At 31.4% G+C, this 26,563-nt stretch overlaps 3 protein-coding genes and 1 pseudogene across 4 annotated transcripts; 2 read left to right on the top strand and 2 right to left on the bottom strand.

The window, feature by feature from the left end:
* The first annotated feature begins 314 nt into the window (after positions 1-314).
* On the top strand, positions 315-494 carry LOC123887741 (annotated as a pseudogene).
* Positions 495-1,180: 686 nt separating this feature from the next.
* Positions 1,181-8,657, bottom strand: LOC123883313 (UMP-CMP kinase 3-like). Of its 2 annotated transcripts, XM_045932071.1 has the most exons (10): positions 8,363-8,657; positions 6,329-6,382; positions 5,853-5,904; positions 4,936-5,053; positions 4,528-4,684; positions 4,319-4,399; positions 4,124-4,231; positions 3,965-4,036; positions 2,642-2,687; positions 1,181-1,488 (listed from the first exon to the last, which is right to left on the bottom strand). In XM_045932071.1, the coding sequence occupies exons 2-9, from the start codon at positions 6,353-6,355 to the stop codon at positions 2,679-2,681; spliced, it is 624 nt and encodes a 207-aa protein (XP_045788027.1). In that variant the 5' UTR covers positions 6,356-6,382; positions 8,363-8,657; the 3' UTR covers positions 1,181-1,488; positions 2,642-2,678. The 2 variants fall into 2 exon arrangements, 1 of the variants encoding a protein (XP_045788027.1); XR_006800158.1 differs by having other exon boundaries at positions 2,642-4,036; positions 8,363-8,608.
* A 2,745-nt stretch (positions 8,658-11,402) lies between these two features.
* LOC123883312 lies at positions 11,403-18,247 on the top strand. The gene is made up of 14 exons (XM_045932070.1): positions 11,403-11,663; positions 11,766-12,093; positions 12,947-13,024; positions 13,157-13,314; positions 13,719-13,782; positions 15,135-15,202; positions 15,630-15,873; positions 16,086-16,214; positions 16,339-16,445; positions 16,521-16,574; positions 16,678-16,761; positions 16,866-17,029; positions 17,332-17,481; positions 17,939-18,247. The coding sequence occupies exons 2-13, from the start codon at positions 11,811-11,813 to the stop codon at positions 17,477-17,479; spliced, it is 1,581 nt and encodes a 526-aa protein (XP_045788026.1). The 5' UTR covers positions 11,403-11,663; positions 11,766-11,810; the 3' UTR covers positions 17,480-17,481; positions 17,939-18,247.
* Positions 18,248-19,615: 1,368 nt separating this feature from the next.
* LOC123883311 (very-long-chain aldehyde decarbonylase CER1-like) lies at positions 19,616-26,067 on the bottom strand. The gene is made up of 10 exons (XM_045932069.1): positions 25,761-26,067; positions 25,371-25,594; positions 24,877-25,109; positions 23,849-24,068; positions 21,877-22,252; positions 21,526-21,633; positions 21,248-21,448; positions 20,895-20,993; positions 20,612-20,785; positions 19,616-20,175 (listed from the first exon to the last, which is right to left on the bottom strand). Exons 1-10 carry the CDS (start codon positions 25,818-25,820, stop codon positions 20,002-20,004), a joined length of 1,869 nt encoding a protein of 622 aa, XP_045788025.1. The 5' UTR covers positions 25,821-26,067; the 3' UTR covers positions 19,616-20,001.
* Positions 26,068-26,563: the final 496 nt, after the last annotated feature.

The following is a 26,563-nucleotide window of genomic DNA, read 5'->3' as shown; positions in this document are numbered from 1 at the left end:
TTTGCTTTACATTTTTTCTTTTCATGAGTGTGTGCCTAACCAGTTTTCTCTTGGGTATATGCCCAACCTCCCCACATGAACCACCATTCCCAGGAAGGGAATGTTGACATTTTATTTTTGGCTTAATTACACATTTGGTCATTTATCTTTATTTTAGACTTTAAGTTAGTCGCTTGTTTTTTAAAAGTTTTAAGTTGGTCCCTTATCTTTTATGTCGTTCAATTAGTTAGTCCCTCCCGTCAAATTTTTTACTATTACCGTTAAATTCACGTGTAGCTATAATAACTCTCTTGACATAGAAAAAACTATAATAAATAACTCTTCCTCTGATATGTTCTTATCAGTTTAATATCTGATATGTGATCCAATGGATCACATGATATTAAATTATTTTTTTTAGGGGGATAAGTCACTACAGTAGCTACAGTAGCAAGCTACTGAGCTTCTCGTGTGTCACACATGCGTTGCACTACTGCATAGGCGGGGAACCCAAAAAAAAGTAGTATCAATTATTGGAGTAAGCAAATATGGCGTATAAATGGTGATTAGTATCGATTATTGGAGTTAGCAAGTATGCCGTGCAAAATGGTGATGGATTATATATGAGCAATGTGCTGCTCAAGCTAGTGCTTGTTTTTTAGTTGATGTTATTGGAGTTAGTACTCCCCAAATAGTGACTTCGGCCCTCTTGTAAACCAAAAAAAAAGAAATTTTTTCATTCCGTCCACTCACTTTCTCCCCTACTTCCTAGCAATTTGAAAAATGTTTTCCGAATTTTTTATAGTGTAAATTTTACAATAGAAAAACAATTCGGAACGTATTTTCCGAATTTTTTTCCGCGCTAGGAGAATAGGCGAGAAAGTGAATGGATGGAATGAGAAAATTTCCAAAAAAAAATAGCATCAATTATTTTTAGCCCAAAATTATACTCCTATTTAAAATCTATGTATAAATGCATGCCTATTTGACAATGCCGATAAACGACAATTAAAAATTCATAGTAAGTAGATAAAAATATTCAATGTGATTCTTAAACCATAAAATCCTCTCATCTAATAGATTAGTGTTTTGAGTATGAATCTTCTCATGTGCTAAAATCTTAACAATTATGCTCTCTTTGAAAGCTGAGTCACAAAAAGGCAACTAATAGGCTAGACTAAGGTGAATGAAGTCAAAAATATAAAGAACAGTCATCGAGTGTGTTCATAGAGCAAAAATCGAGTGTGTTCATAGACATTATGATATACAGAACTAGTCTTTCAATTTCACCGGTAATGATTTACCACCAACGTTATACATAACTCAAACATTTCACCTAAAATAAGTAAATAATAAGCCAAACAAAATTCGTTATTTGTAATAAATGAATGAGTCCACAGGGTACAAACAATAGAATATAGAGGCAAAAACCTCAGGTATAAAAATACATTTTTCTATATCTAGAACAAAATGTGGGGCAAAAGAACAAGCAGCCAACACTAATGTGACCTGAAAAAACAATAATGGGACAAATAATAAATCAGCATCAACAAAAACAAATGAAACTCACACTACGTTGAAGTCAATGTATGAAATATGAGTAAATAAATAGTTTTAAAGAGTAATTTCATTCACCATATAACACATATAACAAAGAGAAATCTTTATGCACTGATCATGTAAATATTTATTTTGCATGCATCTAATCTAATTAAATCACACCATAATACTACTTAATAGTGAGACGTGAATTGTAGAAATTTCATATACAACAAACACAGTATAATAAATTTTTGGATAAACAATCATTTTGATCCTTGAGTGCGAGACAGTCATTATATTCCCTAAATATATCAAAATTGCAAATGCATTGTTTCTAATTTTATAGACTACATTGACTAACAAAAAACACATTTGACGAACAAAATAATTAATAAAAAATACATTTGATGACCAAATTGACCAACAAATAAACACTTGAAGATGCATTTACAATTTTGACGATAATGACAATGGCTCATCACATCACTGAATAAGTAACAATTTTAGAATATATAAAATGTTATTTTATAGACCTAGTTGTAAAGAAAATAATAGACCAAAGAAATTAAGCACAAATATGATCAAACCAAATAATATAGACCAAAGTTATAGTCGCAACATGGATGGTTCAAGATGCAGGAGTAAGCACCAGCCATGTGCCTTTCTTTTCTTATCAATTTCATCAGAATATTCTTTACTTTCAGCACTAACCACATAGACTAGGAAAATATCTATTCTGAAGTTATTACACAAGATGATTGATCGTGTCATCTTATCCAGACAGGGTGCCTAGACATAAATATGAAAGGTACACCCAAAAGAGAATCAATGCCTTGCTTTTAGGAGTATATATCTAGATCTAATAATATTTTCAGATGATATGAACTTTCATGCAGAATTGGGAAATAAGAGATTCCCATTGTTCCACGTCCTAACCATAATTCTCTCGTACTTTACAAAGAATCTATTTTTTCCCAACACCTACTCGATACATTATTTATCCCACTAGTTAGATGATTATAAAAGGTTTCAAGAACAAAATACAGCAAGCAAAATGCATCCATCATATGCAAAAAATGAAATATATGCAATCTTTTACCATTCATGATGCAACTTTTACCTCTTAAATATCCAGCATGAAATCAATGGTGATAAACTCAATTAGCCTGCAAATACCATAGATAAACATCAATTCCTGGAAAATATAGCAGTTTGAATGACACAAACTAAATTTTATATTTCATCGTCATTTCTATCGTGAAAATTCCATCATTTATAATTTCAAGGTGCTCTAGCATGTACTTATAAGGAAGTTCTCATTTGTAAGAGAAGTGAAAAAGTGAAAATGATGCCATGGCATTGGTGCGGAAGAAGTTTTGGAATTTATTGAAATGGAGTTGCAACTTTTTGAACTTCCCAAAATTTCAAAATTCTGTACCTTCCTTAGTGGCAGCATGTTCATATACTCCATTAATTATTTTTTTTCATTTGTCTTTTCTCAAACGCACAAGTTGTGCGCGAACAATTAGTTTTCTGACTTTGTCTAATGTGCAGTGTGCACAAACAAAATTGTCTTTTACCATGCACAAGTGTGTTTTTTACCATTGAATTAGTCGCATCATATATCATTTAATCCAACGCTGTGATTTATTGATCCAATGGTAGAAACCAACTTGTGCATGATGCAAGACATGTCTCACTTGTGCACCATAGAATTGAACTTAGTTTTTTATTGGAAAATTCTAATGAAATTGTTATGTCTATATCTCTATTTAAATTTAAATGCCACGTAGAATTTCTTTAAATAAAAATATGGCTTAAATGCAGTTTTAGTCCTCTATTTCGTCCAAATCGCAATTTTAGTCTCCATTTAAGAAATTTTGAACACCCAATTTGATGACATGGCAATAATTTAAGTGACCTGGTATTGAAAACAAGACAAGTGAAAGTCATGACATTAAAATAGGTCACCTAATTTATTGTCACATCATCAAAATCGTGGATGGGTCAAAAGTTTTGACATGGAGGACTTAAATTGTGCAATTAACAATTGGGAGATCAAAATTACAGTGGGTCAAAATAGGAGAACTAAAATTGCACTTCAGACTAAATTCTTTGAACATTCTCTTACCCATCTTTTTTTAGTCTTGCTCTAATAGTTATTTTCTTAAAAAAAAAAAAAAAGAAGTGAATTGATCCAAAATGCAAGGTAAAACACAAAATATGATAATTAATATTAATAGTGTACATAAAATTAAATTTCTTTTAAAACCCATGCAAGGCATGAGTTACTTTATAGTTTAGTATACATACAACATATTTCAATATCACATAAATACATTCCATATTAACAATAATGACATTGATTTCCAAATTTTCTCTTTGACAAAAAATGGAACTTGTACATATAAAGTTTTGACATAAAGCGAACATAGTGATTTACCTTTTCAGTTTTTGGACCAAAAACTGCTTTGACAGACTCAAATACCTCTTCAACGGGCCTTGCAGCATCAATCTAAAACAGATAATATGCTATGTCCTTTAGTATATGAGGCAAACAATAAACTTACCAAAACATTGAAAAAGTACAACTATCAATTACCTTGCGAACTTTTCCCTTTGCATCATAATAATTAATCACAGGGAGGCTAGACTCCAAGAAAACCTTGAACCGTTTCCTTATTGTTTCAATGTTGTCGTCTTCTCTACCCTTTTATAATTAACATCCAATATCAAGTACTGAAAAGCATAATGAAATGGATACATATTTTTTAGTATACGTCGTATGTTGTCTAACCTGGTTCCTACTAAGAAGTCGTCTCTCCATCTCTTCCTCAGGGCAATCAAAATATAAGACAAATGTTGGCTCTATTCCTGTCTGCAAAGCCATAATGCATTTTGGAAATTAAAAGTTAGAATATGTTCTACAGTGAAGTACATGTATCTGTTTTGAAGACAACTATAAATGAAAAAGTTCTATTGGGGACAATAGCAATTAGGAATTACCACTTTCTCAAATGCTGCACGGTTTTCCTCATTGCGAGGAAAACCATCAATAAGAAATTTATCATTGCCACTTTCCTGAATTGCTCGTTGTAGAAGCTTAATTGTTACCTCGGAGGGAACAATTTTTCCTTCTTTAATCATATTCTGGATCATTGTGCTGTTAAACATCAGAAATAAATGTGTTAATTCGTAAAGATATGGACAACTTAAACTCAATGCTCAGAATCATATCATAGTACCCAATTTCTCACGGGATTTACAGGAATTGATTTTTTCATAAAAAGTGATCGTCGGTGAAATTATATATTAAACTAGCCATTTACTAATTTTAATAGAGCAAAAGGGACTACAATAAACAGTCAGTGAAACGGGACTATGAATTTATCACTATCTTCATATAATCTTTACCCATTTTCAGAGCCGGATTTTATCTCTGCTCTCAGAAGATCACCAGCACTGAGGTGAGTATACCCAAAATGTTCGACAACATTTGCACATTGGGTACCCTTTCCACTGCCAGGGCCACCTGTACCATTAACGTTATTAGAACAATAATCAACTTATATAAGAAAAAAAGTAATCTGTAACTTCAACAATGAACACAATAGAGAAAAATGGATAAATAAATAAATACATGTGTTTGAAAGGAAAAAGAACACTAAAAATGATGTAAACAATAAGTGTTGCACCTTAAGTTAAGTTAGTAATAGCTGGTAATTGGTAAAAACTGATGCACATTTCAACTATGGATTCATTTGGAAGAGCTTAATTGCAGTTTATTTAGGTTAATCTTAAGGCATTAGCAATTGTTTATGTTTTGAAAGGCTTATGAAATGACCAGAAGCTGTTTTAAACTTATTTCAATAAGCTCACATAAGAGCTTACAGAAATAGCTACGCGGAGTTAAATCTCATACACGATTGCCTATTATATATAAGTGCGTAATTTAGTGGTTTATCCAAACACACTAATATCAGAACCACCAAGAAACTACCACAACTCTAGGGTAATTATTATTTTTATTTTTTGAAAACTCGGTATCAGGCCTAGGACCGACTAACCCGAGAGGTCCAATCCAACCGTCCACTTGCGGGGGGCCCCATTTAAAGCCAGAAGAAAGGATTTATCGGTAGCAAAACTCAACAATTAATTGAAGATCCGTGTATTAGCCGCAAAACTGCTATGTTGTAGATAAACTGGAGCAATGAAGAAAGTATATGTGTTCAACAGAAATAATCAAATACAGCAGGATTTTATTAACAGCTCATTTAGAAGGAAATGACTATGAAGATCTGTTAAATTGAATGCAATTAATCATTGCTCACCTAACACAAACACAATTGTAGGATTTTTGTTTAGCAGGCTTCCATTTGTATCCTGCAAACAAATGAAGGATTAACAAATCAGCTGACATTATCACGCATCAAAATTGATAACTTTTGCATCCTCAAATAAAGGATTGAAAAAACAGTTGAAATCAATACTGCATTGAAAATGACACGCTAGAATTGAACAAAGTATTGAAAAAATAGTTGGAATCCTTACTGCATTAAAATTGACACAATCTCACTAATAGGAATCCAAACCATATTATTTAAATTTAAAAAATATATAGTTGTATGTATGTACAGCATATTCTATCATGGAAAAGTATATTTTCAAAGTTCGATTCTACAAATTATGTACAACTGTATAATAAGCATGAGAAATACATAGTCCAATCAGATTTTCAAAAGAACCGGTTAATATGTAAAAAAGCTAAGAGCAAAAGCAAGTCCATGTGTGACACAACAATGAATACCTTGTTTGAGGTTTCAACACTTCCCATGGGTAGTAGCAACTAAACTGTCTTTATCTGCAAATAAAAAAATCCAAGCAAATATTATGACGAGTCCAAGACAAATTATTTATTTTGAAAATACAAGTATGTCTATATGTGTATCCCGTCACACCACTGATTGAAATATTCCACAAAATCATCAAATTGATAAGGAAAAATGCTATATGGTAAAACAACCATTCCAGTAATGGCAAATCACACACTTAATGAAGAAATAATAAAAAATTGAACAATCATAGAAGCGGATCCTCTCAATCCGCTTGTCTCTCAATCTCTGTCAACCATAAATCTCAGCCATTAGAATTAATTAAATTAATCTAACGTACTATAATAAAAGCACCATGCTGAAATGAAATACACCATAAAAATATTTTTTCTGCAAAATGTTGGCGGTGGTGACAGCACAACAGATCTACAGGTGGCGACAGTGCAACAGATCTAGTATGTGGCAACTGTGCTGCCTCCGCTGATTTTTTTAGAGGTGATACGACCGTTTGATTTTATCGTCGTTACGTACATAGTAGCAGTGGTTTGGCATCGGCACAGCGGCAGCGACCAAACATGACGTACTGTTTGGATGAAAGATATAATTGTTTGCGTCTCTCATACAATCATTCTTTATTCCATGGTTGGTTTCATATTTTATATAGTTATTCTTTAGCATACAATCTAAGAATTGATCTGATCTTCTGTAATTTCACACTAATGTAAGCTTTGTAAATCAATAAAAATTAAATGGAAGTAAAACATAATGGATGAGGATTGAAGAGGAAGATACACGCAGTCGGAGGGTACAAATGAAATGACAGCTGTGTGTTGTTGAAGAAGCAACACAATTTTGGGGTAATGATTCTGAGGGTTTTTTGTTGTTGTTGTACAAACTCTGTTTTTCACATATTAGTTTTGTTACGGTGTATTTCTTTCAATATGTGGAATTTGGTCTTTCCGCTCTTAGATTACTCAAACGGATAAAATATATTGTTCAGAGAGATTGAGATAAAACTGGATTGAGAGGATCCAGGTCTGAACAATCGGAAATACTTCATTTAGATAAGATTATGGTTTCACTTAGGCTACCGACAAAAGAACGGAAAATGTATTCGATCTTATACATCCATGTATGTAACCTATCATATTAAAATCTACATACAGTTGCTTATATCTACACTTGCTTATACAATAGACATGTTTCACCAAACTCACCTAATTCAGAAATGTGAATCAACAGATCAAGCAGATACATAAATTCTCATTAAATTTTCCCACGCAAGGCAATACCATTAATCAAAATTTCAGATCTAAAGGCAGAACAATATCACATACACTAAAACCAGTACAATCTCATCAAAACAAAAATCAAAACTAGAATAACAGCATTATTTCATCAATCAGAAACCATAGAGATGAAAAACAAAATTAAAATCACAAAACTGAGAGCAAGATCACAAATCCAATCCCTAAATCAATGTTACATTCAGTTAAATTAATTTCGTATTCTTCGCATGCGGCAACATCAAACACATGAATTTCAAAAAATCACACAAGATCACAAATCCACTACCTAATCAATGTTAAAAAAATCAGCTAAATTTCTTAATCTTCACAAACTACAACATCAAATCAAACATGTGAATTTCAAAAATAACAAAACTATGAGCAGGATCACAAATCCGCTAACTAATCAATGTTAAAAAATTCAGCAAAAATTCTTATTCAACTCAGCAAAATCAAAACACGAATTTCAAAAAAATCACAAAACTATAAGCAAGATCACGAATCCATCTCTAATCAATGTTAAAAATTCAGTCAAATTCAATTTCGTATTCATCAAACAAATGAATATTCAAAATCAAACAATGCGCGCGGAACATAGAATATCGCAACGAATAATAACAGAGAGAAAACATGGATCGGAGATAAATTCAATTAGATCTAAGCGAAATTGAAATTGAAAACGCGAAAGCGCGAATTGAAGATGAATTTGAGAAGCGTTACCTTTGGGAGAAAGAGGAGAGAGAGAAAAAAAAAAGTGAATCTGAGAAATGTTGTGATATTGGAAAATATGGTTAGGTTCGTTGATGGTATTTATACAGATGTAAGAAAGTTGAAGGAGTTCGTTTTTTTTAGTCGGTAGGGGTAAAATTGGAAATATAAGTTGATGGAGTAATGGAAGGGGAAGGAGTTTGTTGCGTGATAATAACGGCTACAATAACGCTTTTTTTCTCTCAGTATCATTGTGAGGATGATTCAACTACAAGAGAAGAAGGTGCGAAGATTCTTGTGTTAGTGTGATTAAATTTGTTATTCCATTTTTAAATATAAATAAAATAGTTTTGATTTTTCTACCAAAAAAATAAAATAGTTTTGATTAATAACAATGTTAAATCGGGCAAAGTCTATGTTGCAGAAGTCTTTCAAGTTGCGTATCATGCACAAGTCACCGAAAACACTATAACAAATACAAATTTTATACCGTTGAATTGAAAATTTATATCGTATAGATCATTCATAAATTTTTTAAAAAAAATTGAAAATCATTTGATATGTTATCGGGACCCATCAAAATTAACGGTTTATGGATTTTTATTAAATACCGTTAATTTTGATAGGTCTCAATAACATATCAAATGATTTTCAAAAAAATTTAAAAAATTTATACATGGTCTAAACGATATAAACTTTTCATCCAGCTGTGAATTTTGTAAAATTCATATTAATTATAAAAATATCGAAGACTTGTGCGGCATCATGCACCAATGTTATGTTAGACAAAGCTGTTAAACCAAATGATTGAATTTAATGGGAAGAAACTAAACTCTCATAATAGAATTGAATTCTAATTAAAAAGTATTCAAATTTAGTGATTAGTACACATGCAATAAAATTTATTACAAACTATAGAAAAAGAGAAATGTTATTTATACAACAAAAAATACAATTTATTGACACCAGTCTATATCAATGTCGGTGGACCATCTGGAAACAAAAAGTCAATGTTGGTGGACCATGTATATCTTTTCTATCTAGGCACGCATACCAAGGTGCATAAAAAAGCTGAAAGATTCCGCCAATCGTATGTATATGTTTTTAGGTAAAAGTTCTGGTAGTCCTTACTTCTTCTACGGATGGGAGATGCACCATCTCTTGTGTTAGTTCAGTAAGGCGATGTAAGGATGTGGTGATTGAATTTTTCAAGTTGTGTGGTTCCTCTTAGGGTGTCTGGATTCTCCTTCCCTCTTATTGGTGGTTGCGCTGAGTGGTTGTGGTGGTGACTAGTTTTTGCGAGTGAAGTGGATGTACAAGACGAAATACAACTTCAATGGTGAGATTGATTGTTTCAAAGTGAGGTTGATAGCTAAGCCTACAAACAAAAACCTGATATTAATTAATTATTTTGAGGTATTTGCTCATGTTGCAAGGCTAAATCCAATTCGCATGCTTATTTCTTTTTCAGCTTAAAATAATTAGAAAATACATAAAATAAATATTAAATCTGCATTTATTAAATTTGTGGGATATGTGGCTAAAGTAAAATAAAGTCTATAGGTTGGAGAAATTATTGTATGGCTTGAAGCGAACACCAAGAGGATGATACAAGAAGATTAAGTCTTACTTTTTTTTACAGATTAATTTATAAAAACTAAAAATAAAATTTGAGATGTGTAAAAGTACAAACAACTCATTTAACCCTTGTTTATTTTACACTTTAAATATCATCATCATAATTTTTTAGTAAACTTTAAAGATAAACATTGTAAAAGAGATATAACACTTTGTTCTAAAAGTAAGTAAACATTAGTTTAGTTAATATTTCTTTCTCAATATTAAGTAAGATGATTGTGTCAAAAAGGATAAATTTGTCATTTTTCCATTTTTATTAATTTATCTCTTCTTACTTTTCTATTCATCAAAGCTATATAAAATTTCTACTCAAATTCTCTTCTATCTTTCTTCTCTCTTATTTCTCTCTTTGCGGTCACTTCAACATTCAAATATAGTGTAAAGTTTTTCTTTATAATTTTAAAGGATAAAATTCAAATCTTGACATGTGGTCCTAAAATGATGATTAGTAGTACCATTTTATTTTAATAAAAATTCATACTTTTCTTTTTTTTTTTTTGATGAAATTTTTTTATAGAAGGATGATACTTTTTTTTTGAACAAGCCAAAATGAGATATATATATATATATATATATATATATATATATATATAGTCTATTAGCACAAGACGTGCCAAAAAGACTAAACAAGGTTACAACTGAAGTCCAAAAAACAGGAACCAAAAGAAACTAAACAAGGCCCAAGCAGAGCAAAGGACTAGACCACCACCTATGGCAGTTCAAAGCTAAAGTACTACTCGTCACTTTCAACCACCTATACTAATAAGTAATTTAGAGATTCTATAGTATGAAATTTTATCTTCAGATATACGGGTTAAATTAACGTGAAAATAATTTTTTTATGTAAAAATCATTTCTTTTGTCTTTTTTTTTTTTGGTAGAAAAAGAAAGCTAAAGCCCGTAAAAATAATTTCTTTTCTCTTTTTTTTTTGGTAGAAAAAGAGGGCTAAAGCCCGTAAAAATCATTTCTTTGAGTTCATTAAACAATGACATATCTTTAACGCAAAATCATTTCTTTGGTCTTTCACTTGGCGTAGGTCCCTTTTTCAATGGGAAGCCGCACTTGTTACCTCTTTGAAGAATTTGTTGGCGTCGGTTACTTTGTCTTCAAAGGATGATGTTTGGTTTTGGAAGCCGATTCCAGGGAGTTTTTTGGGTTAAGTTTGGTTTTGGTATAATTGTCACTTTTTCTATTGAATTTTTTTTTTTAGCTTTCACCATAAGTTGAATCTGGTTCGGAGGTCGGTTCTGGCATCAAGTGGTTCCAGTCCCCTCCCGATCGCAGTTGTGGGGATCGAACCGTGGTCCTCCCTACCAAGTTCAACGCCAATCATCACTGAACCAAGTAACGATCGATAAAAAAATATTCTTTTTAAAAAACATATAAATTGTGTAAGGAAAAAAAAAGCCAAATACATCAAATTTTTTTTACAGCAAAATACCTCCATTTTTATTTTATTTATTTATTTATTTTGGTAGAGTATTTTATTTATTTTCTATCTCAAAATTTATTGAATTTTTTTTTTGACAAACAAAATTTATTGAAATTGAAATATTCAATACCAATGTATTCAATAAATCTAACTATATCGATAATTGATTTTTTTCTGCGACTCAGATCAGATCCCGTCTGAGAAGAAGAAACAACACTCTGCAGCTCAGATCATTATTGCTGGTAACTCCTTCAATTCCATTCCTTCAATTTCCCTTTCAAATCAAATTCTCATTACAATTTCATATATTCATCAATTGCAAAAATTGATCGCTTATTTTGCAGGGAAAATCCACAATTTTTTTCTTCAAAATTTGAAGCAAAAAAGCAATGTTAAAAGGTAGGTTATTGTTTTTTGGAGGTGGAGATTCACGTTCAGAAGATAAGAATTCATCGAAGAAAGAAGTGGTTGTTCCTACATTGAAGGTTGATACTGATAAACAAGTTTATAGACCTGGTGATCCAGTTATTGTTACTATTCAGATCTCAAATCCTTCAAATGAGTATTCATTTTTGATGGAAAGACTTGGTTTTGAGATCAGAGGGATTGAGAAATTGGATACTCAATGGTTTGTTACTCAGAAGCCTTTGCATGATTCAAGGCAAAGAAGAGGTTGGTTGTTATACACAATTGAATTTGAATAATTGCATTGCATTCTATGAAGCACTAACAAACATACCTGGCATAGACGTGTCGACACCAGTAATTATTTGAGAAAATGATATAATTGAATGTAATCACAATGTGTCCGTGTCGGACACTGATACACCTTTAATCAGAAGTGTCGGTGCTACGGTGATTGCACTTAATGTCTTAGAGTATGAATATGAATCACGCAAGAGACCCCTTAACTATTAAGGGATCTATAGAACGAATCACACTTTTACCACTAAACTATACCTTTGTTCCGGAATATAGAATCCTGTTAACTGAATCGCAAGAATTAAGAAAATTGGCCATAGTATTAAATTTATTGACAATTGATATTGATTTAAAGTTTAATCTTCATCAGAGAGAATTAGTTTATGATTATAATCATAGTGTTTATTACAGACTCTAGGAAAAGATTTATCATAATTAGGGGTATGTTGATAAATAAATGATTAATGTAGTTGAAATTTTGAAAGGGGGTCCTATAAAAAGGAACAAGAATTAATCTCAAGAGAGTGCTATATTTAGGGGAGGGATGTAGTAGTTATTTGCTATGAAGCACAAATGTTCCTCGGATTAGGCGTGTCCTGGTTTCTGACTCATGTTGGTGTCCGACATCGACGCATGTGATTACATTGAATTATGTCATTTTCTCAAATTATTATTGGCGTCATCGTGTCAGTGTCGTGTCTGGTTTTTGTGCTTCATAGGTTATTTGGGTGATGGTTGTTTTGCTTTAATTATTAAAGCCCTGATGAGAATTTATAGTTTCATTCCTGTATTGTTGTTGTTGAAATCTGCATTTTTGTTTCAGGTGAACATGTTTTTATTGACTCTTCAACACCAGTCCTAGTAGCAAACCAGATTATTAATGCCAGAGCAAGCAAATCATGTATGTCAAGTTCTACACTAAATGATTAATGCTCTAAAACAAAAGACAGCAAGACAACATGAAATTTTTTTTAGTTGCTAATTTACTGGCTTTTCGATAACTCACGAGATTGTCTTTGAATATTAATTGCAGATGTTGTGAGAACAATGCTGCCTAGCATTATTCCACCATCATACAAGGGTTCAAACATTCGCTATTTGTATTATGTTAGAAGTTCAGTGACCGGAGGGTGGCTAATACTAGAAAATGGGCAATCTCGCACAGAGCCAACAAACGATGTCACTGATTTGGTTGGTTTTGCAATGCCTTGCTACGATTATACCGGAATGTATTTTGCATCGTGTTATTTTCATGCTGAATTTTCTGGAGATATTATATGAAAACCATCACGGGCCTTTAGCTTAGCTTAAAATTTTAGGAGAGTTGGTTCACGTCTTCGTGACATAGTATCAAAGCTTCTATTACCACGTGGTCTATAGTTCAATTCCTGCTGTTCCTATTCTTTTAATTTAACAAAAAGTGGAATTACAGAATAAAGTTCAATTCTTGCTCAATGGTATAATTCCTAGGCTTTGTTTTTTATGTTCAGTAAAGGTTACATACTTACAACTATTAATAGCTGTTATTTTTGCACCAAGTCTCGTAATAATATGCCTATTTTCCGATTTTTAACATGTAACTTTTAATTATGCAGGAAGTTCGGGTTCCATTACAAATATGGGTAAACCAGAAAAGCAGTGGCTCTCCAATGGATGATGGTTAGTTTGGCTGCTGACTTTCATTTTTTTTTTTTAGTTCTTCCATAAACCTATTAAGATAGATTCTGACTTCGCTCTAGAGATTACTTGATTTTTTTCTAATTAGGAATAGTATTAATTAATTTTATAAAGGATTAAGTTTGAAGATATACTCCTGTATAAACTTTTAACTATGAGTGCTTTGTAATAGCAAAAGAAAAAAATCACCCCATTTGATGAAAAAGGTTTATCATGAATTTTCAATGTTAATGCAGAACAAATATAGTTTCTGCTAGATGCGTACGTGGCAGATTTATATTTACTCGTAGGCATTTTAGTTCTTGTTTGCCGCTGTTTACTTTACCCTGATACTGTCATGCTTTGTTGCTACCAATTGTTTCATGTTTAATATTTTTCACAGAGCCATTTGATAGCCTAATCCTTCATTGTCATGTTCATTGACTTGCAATTAGTTAATCATTTGTTCAATTGTTTGTTTTCTTGTATAGTTATAACTTGATAAGTTTTTTCTAGTATTTAAGACTCTAATTGTTGTAAGAGGACCTTGTGAACATGTTTGAGTTCTGGGTTTCTAGTACATAAGACTGATGAAATTTTTTTGAAAGATCAATTAATTATATCAGACTTTCTTTGGTCGGGTGTGGGGGAGAGATATTTGTTGTTAGTTGGGACTTGGGAGGCTTGTTGCTTGTTTAAGAATGAAGGGGAATTGCTTGTTTTGGTGGCTAAATGTCTGTGCTATCAAACCAGCGAAAAAAGTGGATCAAATTGTCAGTACACATTAGTCCCATTAAGATGGACACGTGAAGACCTAAGAAAGAAGACATTATTTAAAGCCATTATAATTATAAATATTTTTTTGTCATGTTACACACATGATGACTTGGTGCTATTGGCATTTTATAAACCCTATTTATATCTTTAGGATACACTCTTATATCATTAGATTTTGGGTCTTCAATGCACCATTCATGCGCCTGGCTATTGGCCTAGTGTGTGAACAATACATCCAGATATAGGATATAATCTTGTATCAATAAATTTTGAGTCTAATTCAACTGCACACAACCAGCTTTAAGGTGTGGATTGTCCATGCTTTTTAAGCTCTGTTTAGGTAATGTCTCTAGATTCTAGGAGATGCGAAACTTGACAAACTTTGATGTTACCCGTTATCATTGATCGGATAATATGTTAATTGTTTATAAAAATGTAATGCAGATAATCAGATACTATCAATGATAAGTTTGTTGTTCTTTTACACCTATACATTCTTTATGTGATGAGGCTTCAGAAAGTGTTAGGCATCTTAATCTGCATTTGTAAGTAAAATATCCACATGTTTATGTTTTCAGATATTGTTCCCTCAACTACTGTACAACTGGATATATTTTGGAAAGAGATGGATGGAGATGCCGATTGGGTATGCTATTGGTGATATTTTTTATTCGGTAAACTAAACTTATCTGTGGTTTAGCCTAACTTTGTTTGCCACCTATTGTTTTAAGAATGCCTTTTATTTGTTTTTCATTATAAAACTTTCAGTTCCTTTTATTCGGTAAATTAAGCTTCGCATTTGTAGTGGCTTGTTTCATTTTGTTCCACTTGTGTTTTGATAATGTTATTCTTTTCCCTGTTTTGTTTGATTTGGTTTCATCCTTAGTTATTCTCCGTTTTCCCCCTTTTGAGTCTAAACCTCTTTCCCAATTTAGTTCTGGTTATCGATTATCTGTACTGTACTATATTTCAAATTCTTTTATGGGACTTATGCATTTCTCTAATTTCTGGTTGCAGTGCATGCTGTCCATTTTTCTTGACTGTTGTTGTAAAATATAATAATTTCTTTACAGGTTAGAGCAAATGATATTGATGATGGTGTTGAGGAGGGTTATGACAGCTCAAGGGATGATATCTCATCTGTTTCTTCATATAACCCAAATATGGTCAGAGGCTTTGGGAGTTCTCTATCATTGCGATCTTCTTCTGCTAGATCATTGAACAGGGATGCTTTAGAAGGTCACCGGACAAGTTTATCTTCAAATATAGCACTTCCCCGGTTGTCTGTTGCTGAAGTATTATCTGACTCGGGTGCTGGTAAGTTAAAAATCTAAGCTTATATATTTATGTAGTTTATTTTTGAAAATGCATATTTTTCATGTAGGAACTTAGTTCTGAAATTGTGATTGTCAAAAAACTTAGTTCTGAAATTGTGTCAAGTTAGTTAATTGGTGTCTGTTTAATAGTAGTCATCTTTTGATTTTAATCAAGGACATACTTTGCCAAATAATAATTCATTTAGCAAACAGATGTCCTATCAACCCAGAAGTCATTTACCATGGTCACCCCACGCTCACAACAGAAGTTCGGAAAGCCTGCAGAAGATGACGCAGGAGTCTCCTCTTCACCGGAAGCTGGAGCCGTTGAACCTTTATCATGTAAATTGATACACATTTTATTCACTTCTAAAACGTTTTAGTCTGGTTTGGATACAAATTGATAATGTTCTTCATTTATTTTTAGATTCTGCATTAGTTAATTTTGTACAGACATTTTCTGCAGCAGAAGGCTTTGTTAGAGGAAGGTCTTATAACATCAGACTTGATGATCAAGTTTTGCTGAAATTTTCCCCTAAAAATTCCGATTCAACTTATTACTTCAGCGACATGGTAAATATATTCATGCATAGTTGGATAATGTGCACAAGTTAAGAAATCAATAAAATGACAACTTTATGGTTACAGATAGGTGGAACTCTAACTTTCTTTCACAAGGAAGGAGCTAGGAGATGCCTTGAGGTGAGCGGACTTTAATTAGCAGTGGAGATTTAAATGAGTAATTGGAAAATGGTTTATTGTGATTGATGCATTGGAGTTTATTTTTATAATTATCATTTTACAGATATCAGTAACATTGGAAACTTCAGAAACTATAAATAGACGCTTTGTCCATCCTTCTCGAAGGAATTCCCCAACAATCACAAAGGTAGTTGCTGCTGTTCCTTTATGAAAAACCAGGAGAATATATATACGTTTCAATATAATATTGGCTTCTGATTCTGAAATATATAATCTCAATTGTGTTTTTAGGTTCAGAGTGATCATCACGAGGTTGTTGCAGATCTGGTCCAGACAAGTTTCCTTTTTTCTGTCCCCATGGATGGTCCAATGACCTTCTCCACTCCACACGTATCTGTACAATGGGTTCTGCGCTTCGAGTTTTACACAACTCCAAAATATTTGGATTGGACAAAGTATGAGTCTCACTCTTAACCTCTTCCTCTCATATTCACCCATGTGTGCATTTTGGTCTGTCTTAAAGCAACTCATTCAATTCGATAATTCATAGCCCACAAATATTCTATCTTTGGCTTAACTCTACATTTTTTTTTTGTCAATTTCATACTTAATGTACATGTACTATAAAGGCTTCCTAATCCATAGTTTTTAAAATTTGAACCATATATTTCTTTAGTTTTCATTGTTGAAGAAATTGTGTTTAGTATGATTCTTACAGGAATTTGTCATTTAAATTTAAACGGCTTCTGAATCGTAGGTACGAGCATCCACTTCTGATTGAAGGAAGGGAAAAAACTGAATGGGTTCTTCCAATTACTGTACATGCTCCACCACCTAGAACTCCTACTTCTGGCTCAAGAAATGAGAAACTTTTCTCTCTGGATCCTATGTGGGTGAACACTTGAAGGTATTATACATCTTTGATTTACATGGAACTGGTTGGCATCAATTGATCCATGTATTCACTTAGTGGGAAAAAACTTGGTTGTTGTTGGTTAACGCTCCGCCCATTACAAACTTCATATGGTAATGACAATTGGGCAAAGTTGGTGTGGTGTTAGGCATCCCATGTTCCTTGAATTTGAAGCCCTTCTTGGTTGTTATATCTATCCCTAGTTCAAGATTTTCTGTTTTATGTGTTGTTAAAGAAAACCCAAAAGGGAGTTTTCAATCATTGCAATTGTCTTCCTATTGCACTATTCCAAGTCCCCAATTTCCATTAAACATCATCCTATGATTGTACACCTTAATTTTATTTATGAAACGGTGTACCTTAATTTTATTGTTTTGTTATCACTTGATCACCGTTATGATTATTATTAACACAGCATAACCTGTTTTAATATTTGATTTGTTTTCTGCAGTTCAAATAAACCGAAGCTAAAGTGTTTGCAGTCCAACCACCATAGCAAATCTCAAACTTCATCCTTCATGTACAAAACTTTTGCATAATAGCAGCCAGTGAAATGTCAGAATGATTCATTTGTAGCATACATAATTCAGGCAATTTGTTGACCCTCATTTTCTATATAGGTCTTAGCATTTCTTCATGTTTCCGGGTTTTCTTATTTGCCTTTGTTACTGGGGTGATTTATGTCCCATAGTTCATGATTTTGTTCCTACATTTTTATAATGTTTAATTTATAGTAGATTTTATGGATGTTTGTTTTAGTTATTAAATCTTCAATTAAAGGTCGAAGTGTATTCTCACTGGTCACATAAGCAAAGTAACAATATTAACCAAAAGCAGCACAAAGTCAAAATTTCTTTATTATGTACTCTCTTTTCCAGTTACCATTTTCATCTATTCAACAGTCAACACAGTGGTGTAACAACCACATAATTGTTTTGCAGGCATGCCTCTGTACAACAAATAGTACAAGTCACAAAAACAAATTTATAGTACAAAAATATTTAAAAAATGGAGATTCAATTTCAAACCATAAAAGGGTGAGGGAGGAATAGAGAACTCTCACAAGTCACAAAGAAGATCGAAAAAGAAATATTTCTAGCTTCAAAATACTCTGAGAGCCACCATTTCTTTCAGAATCAAACCAGCAACCAATAACAACCTCAAAATTTTCATCATATCCCATCACTAATTTCCACCAACAATAGCATAGCTTCATTCATCCCTTAGAATTTTTATTCTTTTTACCTCCTTCCATTCAAAACACCACTTCACAAAATTTGTTCCCAATATGCTTTTATAGCTGTTAGCGTGACTTTGCTCGTAGCTACAAAATAAAGCTGGATGTTGAAAGGATATTCAATTTCTCAATGTCTTTTGTCTTCTTAAAAGTCTCAAATCAGAAACATCTTAAGACAAGTAACAAAATTGAACATAAGATATTTGTTCAACATCCAGGTTTTTTTGTAGCTGTGAGTGGACTCACCAGTTGTTTGGTCTCGGGCTGAATCAAAGGTATGTCTCTACTATCTATTGCAACTTTGTGTGTGGATATTTTGAGAAAATGATATATGTATTGGTGGTAACTATGACAAACATTTAACAAAATATCGAGATCTCTTATTTTGCTTGGTACACAGTTGACACTACTTGTTCATGCCCTTCACATGAACATTTGTCTAAGCCAAAATTAACCTTAATTTTTGGTTATAACTCTAATCACCAAATACATCTTTAATGATGATACATATATATGTATTGGTAACTATGATTAAATAACATTTTCGTACTTTGTCAAAAAGAAACATTTTTGTCCCCCTCCAACTTTTATATTGTCCGTGTATATGAATTAAATTTTTAGTTAATTTTGATACAATCATCAAAATCTTTCCCTTTCATTTTTCATCTTTAGTTGATATGTGGGAAGTGATCAATTGTCTCTTTAATCTCCCGTGTAATAACATTTTTCGAATTCTAACACTATATTTGATTTTCATTTACATTCTTTCACGACCAATAAGAAATGTTGACTTTGACATAAGTACCACCTTATAATTATTAATTATGCCTTGCACATATATTATATCAAAATCAAATAATTTCAAAATAACCACTTAGCAATCTGTACTAATTAATTAAACATATTTTTTATTATATGTATTATACGCCACAATGGCTAGTACATAGGCAATGTCTTAATTGGAGCAATCTAATTTCATCACAATAGCTATATATTGTAAACCTTGCTAATAATACCACTTAGGTGGTCACAAGAATTAAAAGAGAAAGACTTAGGTGATCACAAATTTGAACTCTTTATATTTGGTCACACACATATACTTAGAAAAAGATAAAAAAAAATAATTAAATAATATGTATTTTCAAAATAATTAAACGATATGCATTTTGGTGTGTGTGACTAAATAGTGTGTCTAAAAAATTGTGACCACATTAGTATTTTTCTTACTAAAATATATATTTTATATACTATTTAAGATATGCATAATAACTTATAATTCAAGCAAGGTGATTATTAATCTTCAATGGCCTAAACCCATGATGAAGACTTGCTTGCCATGCTTTCTCAACGCTAAACATGACTTCTCCACATTCATGAACGTCCCAACCTTCTAAAGCGTGCAATATTCCAGCGATACGCCATGCACTCATGACTCTTCTCGGCAGCCAATTCTGTTGCATATTCAAAATATTTAATTTTACATGATATAAAAATTCATTAAGATTTCGATATTTTGTTTAATGCAATTATGGTCTCAAGGCCACATTTTGCAACATCGAAGATCATGATGTTTCGTGACCGCATGCCCCTACTCCCAACAAGTTGCTGGCCGGGATCGTTAAACAAATATGTTCGTAAGAAATGTCGTCGGAAAATGCTACATTTTCTACGAAAATAGGCACTATTCCCACAAAATATTTTGTAGGAAATACGAAGGATTCTTGTAGTGATAGTTCTTATTGAGACCTCGATTTAAAACATTGCAATATGTACAAGGTTTTTTCTTATATTGTCTTCATTTATCCAATTCTTAACTAATTTAGAAATTCATTATTCCAACCTTTAGATTTCTAAGAGAGTATAGTGGAAGTGTATCTTTCTACTAACCTCACATGAGTGGACATTGACTAAAGAAGAGGGAGCTATCATGGCTGGTGTGCTAAGATAGAAGCAATCTTTACGCAATTTCTTTGGAGGAAATTGGGAAAATGGTATAAACAATGATCCTTTTGGTGCCTTTTTTTGTTCTACCTCATCACATTGGTCTCCTACAAGCCATATCTGCAAAATTCAAGTGAACCCTTCAACTTTGATAATATGATCTTTTGAGTAAAACTAAAATGAAGATATATATGATTTTGAAATTGTCAGAACTTCGAAAAAGATTTACCTTTGCAGAGTTTGATCTAGGGAAAACCAAATTATTTTTTGATTCAGATGAGAGTCTTAACTGAAGATTCTCATAATCATCTCTGTACATTGTGGTAACCTGAAAAAAAAATGCGATTTTATTTTAATTAATATAGATTGTTAATTAATTTTAAAAAATTGTTCCACAAAATTAATTATCTAACCGTTTTATTGAAATTCTACATTTTAAAAAATGAGTAAGAAGAAATTATAATTAATATATAGCCCCGACACTAATGACTATTATACAATTATCTTATATATAATTTGATCAACTATCCTTGAAGTTACTATTGAAATTTTACATTTTATAAATAATAAAATTAAACATACCTTGGTACCCCTTTCACATAAAGCATTGACAATGGCATATGAAACCTTGTCAAGTCTACCACAAAGAAACACATGATTTGTTTCTTTCGGAATGCTGTTAAGAACAATAGCCACAACCAAGCTACTTCCATCAACAATTTTTGTCTTAAGTTGGGGATACCTTTTGATGTATAGTTCACCATGTCCATTGAGCAAGTCTCCCTGCATCCATTGAACACATATATTATTTTACTCTGTTAGTGTATACAAATTAAATCTTATGAAAAATCGAAACTCACCTGATTTGAAAGACCTAAACTTAGAACCTTAACTTTGCTCAACTCTGCTTGAAGAATTGCTTCTTCTATAAGTTTATTCAATGTTTCTCTTTGCCATTTAAAAAGATACTACAAAACAATATCATTCATAGTCATTAATTAATTTCGCTCCTTAAAAATAAAAATAAGAAATATTTTCTTCGGTCCTTTTTATAAGAGACATTTCACCTTTTTAGATTCATTGAAAAACTAATGTATCTGGTTTATAATATAGGTCAGATACATTAATTATTCAATGAACCTAAAAAAATGATTTTTCTTTTACAAAAAGGACATAAGAGAGTAAATAATATCATAGTCTTTAAATCTTACTTGTACATGGAATCTTGGTATAACCCATGATTGCAAATTGAGCATATTAAAAGAGTTCCTCTCCAAAACAAATGTTTTACCATAAAACCAAGTGACAAGAACAGACCAAAAAGTGAATGGCCACATGAAATAGAGGTACCATTGAGAAGATTGTGGTGAGGATGCTAAGGAAGAAAATCCCAACCTTAGATGATAAATTGATTCAGGAGTTGTTAGATGTGTTAAATGTACCACATCTAATGTACCTTCTTCTTTCTTCAATGAAATTTCATATAATGTGTCTGAAGCTTTGTCAACAGTTCCATAAATGTAATCATAAATTGGCATGAAGAGTGAATAGTTAGTCCGAAATTGTGTATGATGTAGTGAGTGGAACCTGTCACATAGCATATATTTTGTTATTTGGAATTCAAAACACAATTTTCACTACCACTCCGCTAGTTACTTTAGCATTTTTACAACGAGAATAACTTAAAGGGTAACAGTGTAATAAATTTAAAACGTAAATAACCTATTTATTATAAAAAAAAAACCTAAAAAAAATTTATCTATTACAAACACAAAATTTAAAAGACCTCTAAATACATTACAACTTTTTTTTATTTTCCGTATATTTTCCGTATAGGTGGGGGAATCCGGGAATCCATTATCCTTATTCCTTTATTTGAACGAACCATGTGGCATGCATGTGCCCCATTTTTTTAATAAATTAACAAAAATAATTATGTGTGTGTACTATATACTATCTTTTATTTAATAGTTTGACATAAAGGAAAAAAAAATAAAGATAAAGAATAGTATAAACATGAATATGTGCACAAAAAATAGAAGTATTTCCTACTAGTGATTTTATTTGGATACAATGTGTTTAACTAACTATTATGCTTGTTTAAAAAAAAACTACTATTATGCTAATTTAGTATTTTATTGTCAATTTTACCAAAAAATAAATAAAGCAGAAAATTAATTAATCTACATAAAGTACTTATAAAAATATACACATGTTGAAACCTGTTTTGATAAGCAATTTTGACTAAAAAAAAAGTACTCCTACATCCTACATCCTACTATGATTCTTAATCAATGGTTAATATGAAACAGACGTCTTTCATAAAATACAAAAAAAATTCTCCATCAACTAATTCCTCACAGTTTATTTTACCAAAAAAAATTATTCCTTATATAGTTTGCAAATGATTTGGAGCTTTTGCTTCTCCATGATGCAAACTTGAAAGCAATACTTACCAAAGTTTCTACCTTCAATATGCCTTTATTAATATGCAAACTTGAAAGCAATACTTACCAAATTAATATGTCGGGCCTTTAATATCACAAGATACTACGTACTATGCCTTTATTACATAGTGACCGCTGCCAAAAATATTAATGTATGCAGCAGAATTAGCGGCTTAATCAAATGTATCGTATTAAAGAAAGCTACGTTTCGATGTTGATATTTAGACACCTCATCAATTCATTTTACTCTTGGGTTGGACCTTCATCCTAATCGTAAATAAGCCACTAGATTTGAATAGTATTTAGAGATCACGAATTCGATCTTCAGTTTCATTATTAAAAAAAAAAAAAAAAAACTGGTAGAAGGTATAGATTTGACGGATGAGTGTCTATGAATCTTTTGTTTATAAGTATTTACTGTTGCCAACAATGATTGTATTCGGTCAAAGAACTTGAAAACGTAACGGTCTAATAAAAAAAATCTTAATTTGATCTCTTGTGAATTATGATTAAAATAAAGAAATGAGAGGTCAATAAACAAAAGGTAGAAATTTCACACTTAAATGGTTAAGTGTGATGTCCGGGGTTCGAACCTCAGCCCCTGCATATAAAATGTGATGTCCCTTACCAACTGAGCTAAATTCATTTAAAACTAATTTTATAATACAGTAAAATAGTAAAAATGTCATAACAAAAAAAAATTACTATAAAGGAGTTATTAGAATTAGATACTTACGATGGTGTATACATGATATACTTGAGGAAAGGAAATATGGAGAAGATGGTCTTTGGAATGAACTCAAAATTACAATGACCCAAATTGTTCATAAAATCAATGTAAGCAAGATAACCAGCAAATGATGCTATTGAGGCTGTTTTTGTAAATGCTGTTGTTAATAATGGAATGGAAAATAGCACAAAGTATGATATATGTTCTGCAAAGGGATGTATCACAGCTGCAAAATTTAATTCAAGACGTTAATATGATTGCAACATGCAATTTAATCTTGACCCATAAAAGGAAAAAAAAAACATATTTCAAGGATGTATAGAAAACAATGTAAAATTCTAAAAGTTGCACGTATTCCTATGTTAGATAGTTAATTATTAAGTAGCCGTCTCTACTTAAGGAAAGAACGATGTTTATTCTAATTTTTTCATTTTTATAATATACGCTACCTAAGTATCGAACAAGTAAAATATTGTTAAAATTTATTATCAAAAAAAAAAATTGTTAAAATTCTCGATAATTTTTAAATATTGGTATACAACCTACTATAAAGGTGATTCACCATAAAACTCAAATGTTAAAGAAGCAAATTTAATTAAACCAAAAACAACTTTTTAAATTCATTAAATAAAACATATATTAGAATCATTATATTGTCAAAATACATATTTTATTTTATTCAATGAACTTAAATATTTTTTTTTTACTTTGTATTCAAAATCAGAGATTGTACATTTATGCATGATGTTTTATTAAAGTACACCTATAACCGGCGGGGACCAGCCGTTTCTCCTTTTTCATCAATTGTTGATATTCACATTAATTTCTCACCAACTCACATGTACTTGTTAGGAGGTGATAAACAATTTTTTTTAAGTAGTCTAGTGGGTAAAAAATATACCGGTAAATAAGTAAAGTGTCTGGAGTTCAAATGCCGACTTTTACATATATAGTGTGATGTCCATGTCAACTGAGCTACGCTCATGAGAACTAAACAATTTTAATTTTAAATAAAAAAAAGAAGGAAAACTCACAAGTGATTGGTTCTGTAACAATGGAAGAATGATGATGAGAATGGTATCTAGAATAGAGAAAATGATGATGAAGTGCTCTATGTAACCAATAGTAAAGAAATTCTACTGGTCCAGCATGTAGAAGAATTGTTACAATAACACCATCTGTTCTCCATATGGGTAATTTACAAGCATCCGGTATCAACATTTGACCAATATAAAACAAAAATGCATTGAACAATATTTGATCATCCCTACAAAAAAAAAATTATATATTAATTGGAGTATTAATTCATTCACATTAATGTATGTATATATTTATGTCTTTAGTTTGAAAATTTTATTTATATATTATGGTGATTATTGAAAAAAATGAAAATCCTCGTAAAAACAGTTGTAAAACTATACACTACATATGTACCAAAAAAAAAAAAAACTATACACTACGTAATTAAATATGAGTTTGAATTTGCTAACATGACTAATATTTATCGTGAAGAAAAAATAATATGTACCAATTGCTTTCTCGATCAACTTGTTCGAACTCAATTCCCTTGTCGACGATTCTGTTTTTGCCTTTGGCGGTTCGATGACGAGAAAGAGTGATCCATATTTGGTCATGTAGCATTCTCACCATCATATATGGGAAGATGAGGAAGTTACTTAGGTCCTTTTCCTTTGGATCATTCACTATGAAAGAGTATGTGCTTTTTGCTACAAATGGTGTCAAAATCACCCACTGCAAATGTGTCATCCATTTTTTTTTCAAACAAACAATTAAGAATAATAATACAAGTTATGCATGTACCACTATTTTAATATCTATATTAATTCATAATAAGGAATTAAATCATGCATGAATACTGTTCAAGTTACATATGATATGAGAATAACTTTGAATTAACCTTGAAACGCCCAAGAGGTGTCCATGGCCAATCAGTAAGTATGCCAGGTTTGGAAGCCATTTTTATGCCAAGAAATTAAAGGGTAGGAAGAGAATAATCAAAGGATTGTGTGTATGATCTTTTGAACCTAAGTCTATATCTATTTATAAGCTTGTTTTGCTACCACCGGTGCCTTTAAGATAACTGTTGAGATATTTTAATGTTTATTCTTTCATATGTATTTTTCACTTAATATATTGAATTTTGGTTTCTTAAAAAAACAAAAAATTTGGAACGGATGAAGTATTTATTAGGCATTGATGTTATTAAGGGGCATAAATTTTTCAACTCGTTTAATAATGATTATAATCTCCGCGAAAAATCTGACAAATATATAAAATGGATTATCCTCTTTTAACGAATTTTTAAACCTATTACCGTCACTTGCTTAAAGGCCTAAATTTATTTTCTTTAACCAATTTATTATTGGTAATTAAAACTTAAAAGTATATTAATTGTGTGGTAAGTATTCGTATTCTGAGACATTATTTAATAATATTTTCCTAAAACTTATTTTACATGTATATATCTATATTTCTACCAACAAATGTCGACAAGAATAAAGATGAGAATCAAATCACTGGATAAATGATATATTTTGAGATAGAAATGAAGTATTTGTTCTGCAAAGAATGGGAAAGAGTAACCTATACGAGCTAGAATGGTTGGGGTTGAAGAATTTATGCAAGAGTATGGAGAGTATCTTGATCGGCTTTAAAATGAGTATTTCTTCCGTTCTAAAATAAATGTCGCAGTTGATCGAT

The sequence above is a fragment of the Trifolium pratense genome, linkage group LG5 (genome assembly GCF_020283565.1).
Source record: "Trifolium pratense cultivar HEN17-A07 linkage group LG5, ARS_RC_1.1, whole genome shotgun sequence".
NCBI lineage: Eukaryota > Viridiplantae > Streptophyta > Magnoliopsida > Fabales > Fabaceae > Trifolium > Trifolium pratense.
This window is presented reverse-complemented; position numbering and strand designations above follow the sequence as displayed.